At 42.5% G+C, this 15,367-nt stretch overlaps 1 protein-coding gene across 1 annotated transcript in view; it reads right to left on the bottom strand.

The window, feature by feature from the left end:
* Nucleotides 1-598: 598 nt before the first annotated feature.
* TOGARAM2 (TOG array regulator of axonemal microtubules 2) overlaps nucleotides 599-15,367 on the bottom strand; it is a 29,231-nt gene continuing 14,462 nt past the window's right edge. The window contains exons 11-19 of the mRNA XM_064647999.1: nucleotides 15,093-15,198; nucleotides 13,115-13,350; nucleotides 11,761-11,916; nucleotides 10,475-10,592; nucleotides 9,415-9,515; nucleotides 7,856-8,060; nucleotides 6,479-6,695; nucleotides 3,255-3,341; nucleotides 599-1,037 (exon numbers count right to left, since the gene is read on the bottom strand). Of these exons, the coding sequence (XP_064504069.1) occupies nucleotides 793-1,037; nucleotides 3,255-3,341; nucleotides 6,479-6,695; nucleotides 7,856-8,060; nucleotides 9,415-9,515; nucleotides 10,475-10,592; nucleotides 11,761-11,916; nucleotides 13,115-13,350; nucleotides 15,093-15,198 (1,471 nt within the window). The 3' untranslated portion in view covers nucleotides 599-792. The remainder of the gene's footprint in view (nucleotides 1,038-3,254; nucleotides 3,342-6,478; nucleotides 6,696-7,855; nucleotides 8,061-9,414; nucleotides 9,516-10,474; nucleotides 10,593-11,760; nucleotides 11,917-13,114; nucleotides 13,351-15,092; nucleotides 15,199-15,367) is intronic.

Raw genomic sequence — 15,367 nt, 5'->3', positions numbered from 1 at the left:
CTTCTGCAAACAAGTTACAAACAACATCACTTGACTGCTATCCTGGATAAATATACATATATATGTGTTTTCCAAAGCAGTGCATCTTTTCCCAGTGAAATATGTGTCCTCTTCTTACATATAAAATTGTGATTGAGGACAGCTGTGAGCCAGAGATGTCTCAGATTGCAAATGGGCAAAGCTTTGGGATTTGGGCCAAGTTTTCTTTGTTTCTTTGCTCAGGTCTATTGTGAGCACAGAATACATCTCATTAGAAAACTTTAGACTGTACAGAATCTTTTGGGTACATTGTCCCCCAAACATGTAAATAAGTGGCACCACTGAAATGCCAAATAACAAATAGCAGCACAAGTGACACAAAGAAGACATGTCAAAAGAAGAGGAGAGGCTCAATGAGGAGAGGACATGGTGAGACTAGCACATACAGTGAGATGCATTTCGATAACCTCACCACATATCCTCTAGGCTACCAGGTCCTGCTGCCTCAATCTCTTCTTTTTTTTTTTTTTTAAATTATTTTATTATTTTGTTAAATTTAAAAATATAATAAAAATGAAATATATACAATCAAAAATATATAATCAAAATAAAAAAAATATACAACCAAAACACATTTATTCCAAACTACATCTAAATATCAAAATACTATGTACATCTGTAGCTATAAAGTCTATAGGGTAAGTCCCTTGTTCTTCAGACGTGCAGAATAAAACTAATGCCGCCACCACATCCACCTTTGCCTCCACCTGTCCAGCCCAGCACTTCGCCAGCTTCCGGGAGCGTACCCAGCCTTCACCTGACATTCCAGCCCAAAATGTTGGAGAGGTTTTTCACCACGTTCTGAGGCTGGCTGGCAGCGTGCTGCCTCAGCTTGGAGCCCATCGCTTCATGTAGGGCCTTTGCAAGCTTGGCGACCACAGTCCTGACGTTGGCGCTTCGGACGGGCGGGACCTTGTTTCCCAGGAAGGACCAGAGCACGGGCAGCGCGTAGCGCTGGACAACTTCAGGGCTCCTGGGATAAACACGTGCCACAAGCACTGCAGGGCAAGAGGGACAAGCTTCTTAACAACCAACCTTCATGCAAACAGGTACCGACCAGCATTTTTGATTCTTGGGAGCCTTTTCTGGCTAATACCAGCAAGTACAAAGAGCCCGATGACCCAGAAATGGGCAAAGCAGCTGATCACCCACTGAACAGAACAGCCAACCCCCCAGGACTAATTTCACTAAATCAGAGGCCTTGTATCTGTGACAGACTTAGCAAAGTGAATCATATACATTTGTTAAATCATTTCACTGTCTGTTTCTGCATGACAAATGGCCGAAATGTCAAATTGCTGTTTATTTCCATTAAGAAGTTGTCTAAATCCACTGCTGAAGATTTTGAAATGCACCTTAGAGAGGTAATTGAAAGATTTCTAATAAAAGGGATGATTACTTTTTTGTGACCTTTGATGTAAAATGCCAAAAGTCTAATCTGGCGGTTCCCTTTGCTCAGTGGCACACAGCAAAGGGCAGTATTAGACCACACTTCAGAACTCCAGCCCATAAAAGATGGCTGCTGCTTGACAGTTTTATTAGAAACATCAGTGACTAACTGATGTCTTTGGCAGAATGGTCGAATCTGAGCTTTTTCTTTCCCTCATGTTCTGTGGCTTCTAATGAACAGCTGTTTCAAACTTCAGGGTGTCTTAGATAATTGCCTAGACCCCATTGCCATGGCATTTGAGCATCTCACAATTTTAATGGCATTTACCCTCACAATGTTAATGGCATTTACTCTCCCAATGTGCACTGAAATAGTGGAATAGAGAAAGAAAAATGTTACACAGGGGGCTGAAATTTAACCAAAAAACAAGCGTTCTCTCACATTCTCTCTGAAGTCTGCTCTCTGCTCATTTTCTGAACTGAACTATATTAAATATGAACAAAAATTTACTACCAATAGGCTCCTTGCATGGCAGATTTTGCTGAGAGATCAAAATCTGAAGTGGTCTGAAGACCATTCTTATTTTCTGTTCAGTTGAAATGTTATGCAGTAACCATTTATTATTCTGTGGTGGAAGAACCTTCATTTTCTCTATGCTGTTAATCTAGCAGCAGTCATTCCACTTCTGATAAGCAGGAAAAGGGTTATGGTACCCAGTTTAAAATGGGAGTTAATTTGAGTTTAAATGCAATTAAAGACATCGGTCACTATGAGACTTCAGAAGAGAAGGAGCTGTTTGTTCCAACTAAATCCCAGGGAGAACATCTGCTCTTTCTAAAGTAGTCCTAATTTATGCTCAAATACTTCATTTGAAAAAGAGATTTAAATAACTGCAAAACTAAATTCTCCGTTTCTGGAGATTTACTTTATTCAAATTATCTTTAAAGGCCCTTTTACATTTGCTATGGCTGAACATGCCCTTTTGAGATTCCTAATGAAGAAGCAAAGTGTATTAAACCTTGCATTAAAAGATGCTGGCATAATTAGCAGCGGATTTAGCCATAATTAAAGCAAAGCTATAAATAGTCTTCTCTAGTATATATTGAGATTATCGCTTTTCCATTCCTTGGCTGTTGCTGACATAGCAAGCTACAAATATAAATCAATTATCAGCTGCATTTGTAGCATGTCGGACAGTGCTGATATAGAAACAGGCTGCTTGCACATCCTGAAATGCTCAGAGTCCAATGCCATTTTTGCAATACAGGCAGAGAGGCTCAGCACTCTGCTTCTACCCCCAAATCCTACCTTGCACAAAATCCTTGCCTTGTAATATGTGTGTTGAGTTTTAAGCTACCAAGCACTGCAGGGTTTAGCCTCAAAAGTTTCCAAGAGGAAAACAAGAATTCTGTGAGGACAAAACAAACTGATCCCCAGAAACACCATGTGCCACCATTTTTCCTAAAGGATGATTGTTTGCTTTAGAAAAGGTTGCTCTCACAGACCTCCCTGACCTTTACTGTACTGTCCTTCCAAGGGAGGAGCCATCTAGGGTATTTTTAGCCCCTTTCTTTCCTGAAGGAGGGTCCTGAGATGCCCCAGTGAGGGCTCAGCCCTGAGCCTGAGCACTGCTCTCATCTCACACGCAGCCTCTGCAGCAGCCAGGCAAAAAACTGCCAAATACACCTCTTATGTGTATTTTGCAGGAGGGACAAGCTCAGATTCTGATGAGCCACTGTACTGTCTATTCACAGGCAATCCCTCTGAATATTTCTTCTGGAGACTTCTTGGCTTAGAAGTGGATATTAGCTGAAGCAGGCGATACCTGAGAGACGTTCGGTGACATCCAGCAGAGCTTGGCCACTCAGTTGACTCATTCGGTTGCTAAACTCTTTCAGCACCGATACTTTATCTGAAAGAGAAACATTTATTTCTGCTCATTCTTTTGAGGACATACGAGAAAGGAGGGTGGGGAGGAAAAGAGAAGAGACAACTGAATTTTGTAAAATAAAGTAAATTTCTGCCAGTTTCCGAGTCCTTTTCTTCTTTCCTTCTTACTTGGGAGGATTTTAAATTCAAAAAGAAAAGCTCTCATTTCACATTTGTAAATCCAAAGTGGTCTGCTGTACCAGGAGCTGTGTTAAACATTTCATATCAGGGACCTCAAAATTCAAATCACATGTAAGTAGTGACAAGGTTTTGCATGCCAGAGCTTTGCAGAAGTGATCTCCTCCCTTCCCTAAGGAAAAGGGTGAGATGGCTCAAAAGTTCACACATCCATTCCCACTTTAAAGATTAGTTGTCTTTAAATCTTCAAGTTACCTGTTGGGATCTATGGACAAGACTCCAAGTTAATTTTACAAGAGAACTTACTGCTCATTGCCATCTACTACTGGGGGCTCCTGTACATCTGTGAAATCAGATCTTGGTAGAGAGATTGGAAAATGAACTGTCATATGTATTTTGTTTTTCCTATGCTGTCTGTTGTTGATATGAGGGTCTTGTTTGAATTTATAAACTGTTGCCTGGCTTGGTCTGCAAGCCTGCAGTCCTACCACTCCAATAAGCCAAGCAAAGCTTTTTTTGGAGATAGAATGTGCGTGGGATGCACTGCAATACCTCATGCCACTGTGTCGATGCCGTGTCACCAGGAGTGATAAAGCAGGCAACCTACTTCTTTGTGAACCACAACAGAGGTAAATCCCAAAGTGGTTTTCAGTAGCAGTGTATTATTAAGAGCTCCTCTTTTGCATGAGATACAAAAAGGAAGTCCCTAATGATCTTCTTGCAAGCATGCAGTAAAGAACTAATCCTGCTACCCTAATTAAGCTTCTGCTTTGGTAATTACACTCTTCTCGTTCACCTTTTTAAACAGACACTTCACTTTTTGTCTCACGCTCCTGCAGTATTGGCAGCCATTGTTTCACCTTTGCTGTTCCTCCCCTGAGAGTTACCTTGCAGCTGCTGCTTGGAAAAAAACTACCCTGAGATCTGGAGATCTTGAAGGAGTACAAACTGTTAATTAAGCATTAATATTGGTATCTACATGGATTATCAGGGGAACACTCAGGGCTTGGGCGTGTCTGCTTGGTTCTTAGGAATCCAAGTGTGTAGCCACTATTCACCTTCCATTTCAAGGTTTTCAAGTGCCCCATGCATTTTGAAACAATAAAGCTCAAGTCAATAACACAATTTACCCAACTGCTACTTTAGCGGCCTTGAGAGACCTGAAGACAGAGGAGTTTTAATGGTCGTTAGAGAAAACGAGGTGGCAGGCAGCTCAGTTCTTATGAACTCAGCTCTAACTCTCTGCTCTCCATATTAGCTAAACCTGTCGGCCGCAGGACAGATGGCCCAGCATTTGCAATAGGAGTAAAAGAAGAATCTACTTCTCCGTGCCCTTGTTTTCGCTGCAGACACCTCTCTGCTACCTCAACACCTACAGGGGAAATTTCCCTTCCCCTTTTGCAGAGGGCTGGTTGCTCTGGGAGCTATGTGGGCTGCTGGACTGACTCCATGTCTTGACATCAGGCAGTGGCCATCTGATAGGCATTTCTTTCAAGACAAAGGACAGGGCAGGACAGATGAGGAAGTCTCACCCAAAACTCAGCATCTGAGGCTCAGAGCCTCAGAGCAATAGCTGGGCTTTTAGTTGTGAAGCTCAGTGGAGCAATGGGGCAGGACCGTGTGCTTTGCTCACTTACCCTAAGATAGGAGTGTTGCACAATCCTTTAGAGTTTGGGAGGTTTCTTGTCATTTGGCACTTGATTTTAATTTGTAAAGGCAGCCAGTTTTAAAGTACATGGGGAGATTTCTCTCACGCATTTTTTCAGTAGAGACTTCCTTCCCCCACTAAAGCCCTAGGTGATGAATTTTGAAATATTTGTGATTCAGTTGCTTGTTTGAATCCTTGCAAACTTCCATAAAAATGTGCAGAACTGAAAAAAATACATTCCACCTTGTTTGCTTGAACCTATCCCTGGGTAAAGTCATTGTGATGAGAGACAGATGTGCCTTGCTCCTGTTCTGATATCCGCCACCATGGAAAATTTATAGTGATCTCAGTATTGGTGAGAGAGGAATGACAGAAAGCTCCATACAAAACTGTGGAGGGATTTGTTTGCCACATCCTCTGTTAGCAGGATTCTGCAGCTTTTTCCAAGACTTCTCCCGTGCACCACAAAAAAATGGATAAGGGCCAAGAGCAGTACCGGTCTCACACCCTTCTCCCCACTTCATGAACAGAAATAACCCTACACTTGGGACACAGAAAGGCAGTGAGTCAGCAAATTCAATGAGTTTGCAAAGCAGCCGATGTGTAGAAAGTTGGTAACTCCCCTTTAAGGCCTGCCTCTTCAACAGTAAATTTTTCAGACATATTCACCCAGTGCTGCATTTTCACAGCTGACATAAATCTGTGTGGCAAAGGAATTTACAGCAGACCTTGGCTATGTAGTTATTTGCTATAGTGATCTTGCCCCATGCAGAACAATGTGTGGAACACAAGCCATCATTTACAGCTGGATTTATACCTGTTTGTTCTAAAGAAATGAATTCGGCAAATCATAAATTCATTTTGAAAAAAGAAGAAAAAGAAGAAAGGTGAAAAATAGACAGGACCAGCTAATGCCTGTAATGTAGAGCCTTCCAGGAGGCTGCTCTGCAGAAGCTCTGATGGGCCAGTGTACCTTCATGCCAACAGCAAAGCAATTCATTTAGGAAGTCAAACTGGGCTCAAGCAAGCTCCAAAAGTCCCTTTGTCCCTGAATTCTAGCAAAGTTGTAGTCCAGGATTTATTGTTCAGCTCCTTCTGTACCAAAGCAGACAAGCAGCACAGAGCCAAAGGCTCCTGGGACTTTGGGGAAATGCTGATACACATTCAAGCCTATTTGGGGATCGGTGCATAAGGACTGCAGCACCACTGCTTTGGGTGGATACCAGCTGGATATTTCCACGGACAACAAGAGCTGTGTGCAGAGTCAGTGTTCATTTCAGCCTGAGAGGGAGAAGCCACAGCTGAAGACACTCAAAATCAGAGGTCAGCCTTACCTAAGTGAGCAATGGATGCTTCCAGTGCTTTCACAGCTGCACCATAAATCCCCAAGTGCTTTGAGTTCAGATTGTTGGTGATTGCTTCCACCAGACGGATCAGCACTGGGTTTAAGGCATCTCTGAGCATGGCTATCATCAAAGCCAGCGCCTCCAGCGCCTGCTGCTTCACTTTCTTGTTGTAATCGCAAATCCTCAGGACAAAATAATCAAAAATCTGTAAAGAAAACAAAAGACATGAAAGCTGTACTAAAGTGTCTTTGTTTCAAGAAGGGGTGTAGAAACGAGTACTCAGCAATGTAAAAGATGAAAGTAATCCTTTCTGTCAGGTCAGTGCTTGCTGTTTTCCTGTGGGCTACTCACTGGAATGGTTGAGCAACCTCATGCTGGTTGAAAGATTTTCATATGTTTTTAAGAGGTTTGGGTGGGGACAGAATAGTTCCTATGATGTTTCTCTTCACCTATAAATCATTAAATTAATCCCATTTGATTAATGAAAAACAATATCCTTGGTATAGAAGTATGAAACCATTTTTCCATACAGTTGCCTCAAGTACTGAGGGTAATTTTGATTTTGGCAAAACTGTGGCTGGCTGAGATACAATACACGTTTTGTTTTATCTATTTCAGAACCTGTGTCTGGAGAAGTGCAGGGCTCTGATCAACTCTTCAGGATCCAGACCATTTGTCTAACTAACAGGTAGACTTCTGAACTTTAATGTGCTGTGCAGCTCTCCTTAGAGCAGGTTCAGTCCCTTGACAGCCACATTATCAGGCACCATTTTCTGGAAAAGGGGAAAAAGCAGCTACTGGGAGGAGAAGGAAGAGAAGTTCTGTCTTTAGCTATTTTCGTCCTCTTTCCAAAGAGAAAAAATGCGCTCCAGGAAGGATAAGAACAGTCTTTCCCAAGAAGAAAAGGGACGAGGACAGGAACAAGTAGGCAGAGCTGTGCCTGTGCAAGACAAGACAGAGTTCACAGGAGCATCCTTTTTAAAAAAAAATTTTTTTAAACCAACCCAACCTGACACTTCTCTTTACCATCCCACTCCATTTTTGTCTAGAGAGTAATTGCCATGTTTTCAGTGGTTGGATTTCCTTTACTGAACCCAACTGGGAGTAAGAGACAGCAGAAGCTACAGCAATAGTAAATTCTGTCATCATCTCAGGAACAGCACCAATAGGCACCTGTCAGAGAAATACATCTGGACCGAAATTACTTGTCCTGAAGCCTGGAGCTGAATTAAATTATTTTGGGTAAGAGGGACTAGCCTGTCCCAAACAACCAGGATGTAGCACCAATACACACTGAATTAACTTCAATGCTACAGGCTTGGGAAAGGAGCTAAAGCAAATTAGCAATGGAGATACCCCACATACCTGGACAATGTTATTGGAGATGAGCCTGGGGCTGCTTTTGCAGAGATCTAGGAGGAGTGCCACTCCCTCCATTCTTATCTGAAACTCTTTGGCTGTCAGGAGATCATAAAGCTTCTGGAGCAGCTCCGTTTCTTCTACAGTTGGAAGTAACATAAGATGGACTTTTGAACGGTGTAAGAAGGGTACATCAGAAGTAGACTCCAAACTGGAAAATAAAAACAAGACCTGTTGGTGATAACATCTTTCCTCCTTAAGAGGAAAACCTCTTGAGGAGGCTTCCTTATTATGTGATTTCAGCTAGATCCTGACCTGAAAAACAACTTAGATCTCATGACAATAATTATAGGAGACAATCTGCAAGTAACATCCTCTCTAGTGCTTACTCAGGAAAACCAAGGAGGAGATGCATCTCATTTATCTTCAGATGTCTACCCAAGTACACATCTAGCATCGCTTTGTGGGGAAAGATAGACACTACTTCAAAGTTTAAATGCTTCATCATATGGGAGGTGTCTGTATTATAATCAGGATATTAATTACTCTGGAGAAGTCTCTCTACACTAGAGTACTGCAATCTGGAAAAATAACTCAGATGCATCTAAACAGATGAATAGGGGCATATCTGAAGGATCCAGAAAATCAGTAACAGAGACAAAACCAGAAGCCAGGCATCCCATCACTATGCTCACATTATTCCTTCCCTAGAGACTGGATCTACAGCTTAACAAACCCACTGGGAACAATTCTCTTGGATCAACCTCTCTCTTCTATGGAAGGAATGACTAACTATGCTAGTGAGGCATGTGGTCATCTTTCTACCACTGCTGAGCATAACATAAATCAATCCCCTCTGTTATCAGAGGAGAATGGGTACAAGTAGCTCTCCCACTGGCATGAGGAGACAGCAAGGACCAAATTCCTGTCTTGAATGCTGATTGTAGCACAGCGGAGGGGGAAGAAAAACAACATTCTCTTCAACAACCAAACAGCAGGAATGACATGAATATCTAGAGAAAAACTCCATGTTGTGAAATCTGTCAACCAGAACTGCTCAGAAATTGAGATGCTACTTACTACTCGAACTTGGTACTGTTTGAGGGTGAGAAAACCATGATTCCAGGCCAAACCACGTGCATGGGAAGTGCTATTTCTGGGAATGGCATCTTGGTTCTAGACTGGGACTTCTCATCAAACCACCCATCTAAAAAAGACTCCACTCAGATAAAAAACCCCCGTGATTCAAATTACTTGTCCCAAGTCGGGCAGCAGAGACATGACCCTCTCACAGCCTCCACAACACTGCTCTCATCACCACTGCACGGGATCTTCTGAGCTGCAACCAGAGGATGTCTCTTTGTCTCTTTGAATTTTTGTGGAAAACCCTTCCAAAGAGTTGTGTTCAGCGTAAGGCAGAAATAGACATTTTTTTATCATAGAAGATTTGTAGGGAAAGGCAACAATCTCGGGCACAGGGCATCTCCACCAGAAAGATTTTCCTGAGGAAGAGACATGTAAAGCTTGTCATGTGCTTTGTCAGATCTATCAGAAGTGCTCAGTACCCTCCACAAGAAGGCATTCTAGCCTGGGGCATCAAGCCATTGTTCCTCCTCTTCCTGGGGTTCTCAACAGGTGGAGGTTCACCTTCATGGTCTTCTATCCCCTACAGAGACGTATAAAAAACTATGAGTCTTTAGAAGATAAAATAGGAAATTACTTGTTTAAAACACAAGTTGTAACCAGGATCACTGCTACCAGGAAAGGCTTAGGAAAATATTTCCTAACTTACAGGAGACAGGCTAGAGATTCAGTGATGCCAACTATTTGTTTTCAATAACCCAAGGCAGGTTATAGGCGCTACCATAATGAGCAGCAGTATAAAATCCTGAATTCATTAGTCTTCAGCATAAATGGGAATAATGCAAACTGGTAGGGAACAAGAGTTCTTAAAGGGAAGAGCAGAAAACTTTGGACTCTCTGGAGGCCAGCCCCTTTTTTTGGGAGTTGATTTGGTTCACACTCACTCTCCCTATTCCTGCACAAAGGGACATTCCTTTCCAGAATGTGAATGTGAGTGAAAAGGAACAAAAAAAAAAACCCAAAACCAAACATGATTTTCCACTGGATGCTGCTGAATTCACCAAGCTTCTTCCAGCTCCACAGGGCATGACAGCAGGGCAGTATTCCCAGAAGACAGACAATAATTGTAGTAATTATGATTGCCTTGTGCATCTTTTGTGTATTTGGAAATTTTCTTGGCACTACTACTTCCTTCATCTTTTGCAAAGACTCTATTATCTTCAGAAGCACTATTCTCCCTTAATTGCTTTACTGGGGGCAAGGGAGGGACAAGGGGGGTGTTATGCTGAAATGTAAACATATTTTCTCCTATTTCCCTTTCCTGTTTGTGGCTGATTTCAAAATATTCAAAGCCCCACTGTATTTCTAATAATATTAGTTCCTTTGTTGTCTGTAGATAAACAGGCTGAGGATCAACAATTCATTCCCAGGAGCAAAATGATTCAGCAGAAGAGGAATGAGATAAACAAAGATTATCATCTGATCTCATATTAGCAATCTCAATACTTGCATGAAGGAGACATTTCTCCTGCCAGCACTTACTTTATTCTTAATTCTTGCCAGAATATCTTTCAAGTCACGTGTGGAAACAGATTGTTCCAAAAGCCTATTAAATTTTTGATGACTCATCAACATATGCAGCATCTTCCATCCATAATACCTAACACAGGAGAGAGGGAAATTCAGAGAGACTATTACTGTCTTTTCTCTCTTGTGAATAAACAAAGGAAAAGTATTAACAGAATAAGTTGATACTTTAAACTCATCTGGTGCAATACTTCCATGAGAAGGCATTACCTATTCAGCAGAGATATTTACCTCCTCATGTCACTTTATGGTGCTGTCAGATGAACACAAGAGGCAAGAGGAGAACATGGGGCAACAGAAAAATACAATTTCACTCTGAAATTGTGGGTATGCTTTTGCAGGATTGAAGGATCCCAGGGGACAAGCAAAGCACATCTGCTTTGTTGTCAGAGCTTATTAACATTGTCTTGCTGCCATTGCACAATAATTTACCTTTCTTTAACTGGCAGACAAGCCAGGACAAATCACCTTATGCTTATATTGATTATTCTATACTTTATATATGCATATGGGCAGCTAGTTGCTCGTGTGTTCTTGGCATCTATTAATGGGATTTTAATCATCGAAATAAGGGGCTTTTGGTGGTTTGGTTTTATTTTGCTACTAGGAAACTATAGCTCTCTTCAAGAAGAAATCTGGAGGTTGTTCAGCCACAGACAAAACCATTATACAAATCTGCAGAACATTTAAAAGACCAAATACATTGGCTAAAGACACCTGGAATTTTTCAAGGACAGTCTTAACTTTATGAAAAATAAATGCTTGGGATCCTTCGGTGATGAACAGTGGCCAACATTTCAGCTTTGAATTACACACAAGACCAAACAAAATTATTTGACTGATTAATCTGAGCTGTTTTGATCTTAATAAAGAATCGTTCAAGTCACAGGAATTTGGCAGTGGTCCTTGCTGGGCAACCTCATGTTACCCAGTACAGTCATTTCCCCAGACAACCCAGGGAAGTGGTCACAGCAACAAGCCTGTCTGAGTTCAAGAAGCATTTGGACAATGCTCTCAGGCACGTGGTGTGATTCTTGGGATGTCCTGTGCAGGGCCAGGAGTTGGACACAATGATCCTGATGGGTCCCTTCCAACTCAGCATATTCTAAGATTCTATGAACTTATCCACACAGTAAAGTAACTTAATATTTACTTTACCTTCCACTCTTTTGTGGTTTTACCCTTTACAGCCAGACATCAAACAGTTTCCATATTTTAGGAGGTGAAATGAAGATCATTACCGTGTGTCCTTGTGACAGTCCTGAGCAAGCTTCACCGCCAGGCGCACCAGCTTCTCGGCCCTGACAGGTGTGGCTGCCAGTTTCTTGGCTCCAATCTTCTCCATCACTGTCAGCAGGTGTTTGGCTGCACACTTCCGCACCAGGACATGGCGATGCCTGGAAATGAGAGCAAACACTGGGGCAGAGGGAAAAGGAGGGCCAGAAACACATGCCTTGGTCATAGCAGGCTCCCTGTCATCCCTGGGAGAAGGAGGCCTGTGTTCTCACTGCAATTTTAGCCACCTGTAGAAGATTCTATCCTCAGACAAACACAAAGTTGGCATTGTACCAAAGGACAGCCTGCATGGAAGAGGGAAGAATTCAGTCTCCCTGGACCCAATTTCTTTACCAACATTAACTCATAGAAAGAGGGACATGAAAGACAATTCATGCTGACCATCAGAGGGGACCCACTACACAGACAGAGCTCCAGCAGGACTGAGGCTTATTCCACCATCTATCTCCAAATCTGCAAACCCTTGGAGTGGGGGGAAAAAACACTTTAGGGCACAAAGCTGCAGAATATCCAGCAACGCAGCCAGTTTGTTCTGTGAGGCTTGGCAAGAGATAAGTTTGAAAGTTTTACCCTTTTCCAAAGCTGAGGAAAGGGTGGCAGTCATTTTAGCCAGGTTGTCCTGTTCTAGATGGTGCCTATTGGAAACTAGCAGGCACAGTGCCAATACTTTAAGGCAGCATTGGTTCAGCTATCCCATGGGAGTCAGCCTGTGAAGGCGCCTTTAAAGTGATTCACCATCTCAAGTCTAACATGAAGCATCCATTTGAATAGAAAGCAGAGCTCTAAGGACAGGACAATCATACAAGGCTCCACTTGGCAGGAGCTACGCCTGCTGTGCAGGCTGTGCCACACCCAGCACGTCCTCCCCCATGTACTCCACGTCCCAGCAATTACCCTCCTTATTTCTGGAGTTAATGGCATAATGATGATGCATGGTTTTTCCCAGCACCTCTGTGGTTAGTTGTGAAATATCAAAGGGCGCTCACTGCTGGAATTGAAATTGTCCCTCTTCCCACAAAACCACAAGGCTCTATCCCTAGCCTTTGCAGGGACTTTCACTTCTCCACCATTCACCACGTCTAAAAAATGCTGACAACTATGAGAACAAATAGGCTGTTGAGGAGAGAAGTAGGAGACAAGAGGAAGGAAATGAGGTTGATCAGAGGATCTAGTCATCAAGTACACAGAAGATACAGAATAAAGGACCCTTCCCTCCCATCATTCCCCTTCTTTCTCTCATCCCTTCCCCCACCCACACAATATAAAGTGAAAGATATAATTTGGAAAAGATCAACATACTGGACTCCGCTGTCCATGAGAGCAGTCATTGCTCTTGAAGGAGTCACATTCTCCACCATGATGCCCAGGGTCTGACTGGCTGCTTTCTGAATGAACTCTGGGGAGTTCCAAACCATCTGGAGCAAGACCTGAGCAACCTCATCCACCTCAGAGTCCATGTCCTTCTTCAAGGTCACAAAGAGCTCTCCAAGAGCAACGATTGCAGAGTGAGACACCTTCGAGCGGAGGCTGGTCACCTGGGGAAGTCATGAGGGGAGACAATAATCACACTGTAAAGAAAATCAGTTCCCCTAGACAAAAGTCACAGAGAACTACAAGACTTCTCACTGTGTCCAGGGGAAGATAAAAGCACAGTAAGAGCAGAAAACCACAAGTGCAGAAAGGCACTTACTCTGGTGCCAACTTCTTCTCTGGCCTCAGGCCCATTTACTGCAAGCCTATAAAATATTGTTACACCTAAACAAAGTGTGCTATTAAACTCATGGTGTACACTGCTTTGATTTTAGGCCCTTTTATTATAAAAACAAACAAATGAAAGCAAGGGCTAATTTCAAACCATAAAAGCATAATTCATAAAGACATGGTAAAAAAAAAGTAGGACTTTTCTCCTGTTCAAAAAAGCAACACCAGCATCTTAAGCACTCAACCAGGAAAGAGAAAGCACAGGCTCAAGTCTGCAGAATAATTTGCTGCAGGGACTTGAGTGCATCTACAGCTCTTTCTACTCCAGAGAAGCCTAGCTGTTGGCCTCAGGGCACTCATGGTTCCTGGAGATCTCATGCAATTACAGCTGCCATCAGTGGGGTTTCACAGCTTTCAGTGCTGCTCCATTAGAACCTGGAGTAATCCCCGCTTCCAAAAGGCTCTCCCACAAGGTTAAGGAAGCAGCATCTGAGAGTCACGTGCTTCATTTTGAAAGATACTTTGAAGGACAGACCAGTGATTCTTTCTCCCACACTTAGCTGTGCCTCCTAATAAAAATTAACAACAAAGTGCTAGAAGTGCTTGTGAGAGAAAAATCTGGAACTGGAGTGAAATGAAAGCTGAAAGATGTCTCTGCATATGAGTGTGTAGAACAGAGAGGATGAAATTTCCTCCGAAATATAAAAGTGATATAAAAATCAGACGAGCTAAGCTAAAAGGGCTTCTACTCCTAACACTGATGATCTCAGAGTGGGAGAATCCCAGTCCTACATATCTAAACAGACAGGTTTGAAGAGTCCAACAACACAAGGGGCATTCAAGCCTCCAACATCATTAAATATTGGAGAGAAGGACTGAATTTCACTGATAGGAGCGAAGTCCTACTATCTTCTGCAAGCAAAGGAAAATTTTATCTATTTGGAAATTGTGTAGCAGCTGGTTCAGGCCACAGACAAGTGCCAAGTTGGAAATAGAGCTGCAGATGGTATTAGGGAACTTAGGTTGAGACCTGTGTGCTAACTGAGAGATGATGTAGTGAAGACATGTACCACTGCCCTGCAAATCCCACAGCCGGGCCACTGTGCAAAATTCCACTTGTGCACATAGGCAATAGATGAATGAAAAGGGCAAATTACATAAAAGCACACAGAAAGGAAGAAGAAGCCATCGGCAGGATACACTGGAAAATAAAGACCTGCAGTCAATCCCTCAGGATGCTGAGGAGGAAGAGAACGTGGGACAAAGATGGGAGGGAAAAGCTTCAGTGTTTAATTGCAGCTTGGGCAGAGATTTGGGGTGTGGCAAATAACCTAATTAGTGTCTCAGTTTCTGCATTTGTATATTGCATTATAATGGCACCTAGCTCAAAGAGGAGAGTGTCAGATACCCTACATACCACTAAATATAGATATATGTACAGACAGATCAATTGTGACAGCAACTAGAAAAATAAGGTCTAAAAATAGTAGTGAAGGGAGACACGGAGCACACATGTAGATGAACAAGCACTCTACACACCATGTATGTGGGACAAAATTCAGCACAGTGTTCTTACCTCTTTGGTGACTGCCAAGGAAACCTCACGAAGTCTACAAAGAAGGACTTTTGGATTGGAGATAGCCAGACATTTGATGCTGAGGATTCCCTTCTCCTTCAGCTCCCTGAAAAGCAATAACCAAAAAGATTGATTTTTCTCTCCACCCAAGAAATAGGCTACATACTCTGAAATGACCAGGGTTATGGCTCAAACAAAGGGAGGTGCTTTTCATACAGCTCTTAATTAAATCATGGAACTCGTTGCCACAGGATGCTGTGGCTGTCAAAAGCATT

This window comes from Pseudopipra pipra, chromosome 3, assembly GCF_036250125.1.
Source record: "Pseudopipra pipra isolate bDixPip1 chromosome 3, bDixPip1.hap1, whole genome shotgun sequence".
Classification (NCBI taxonomy): domain Eukaryota; kingdom Metazoa; phylum Chordata; class Aves; order Passeriformes; family Pipridae; genus Pseudopipra; species Pseudopipra pipra.
The sequence above is the reverse complement of the archived record's forward strand: the minus strand, read 5'-3'. Positions and strand labels throughout refer to the sequence as shown.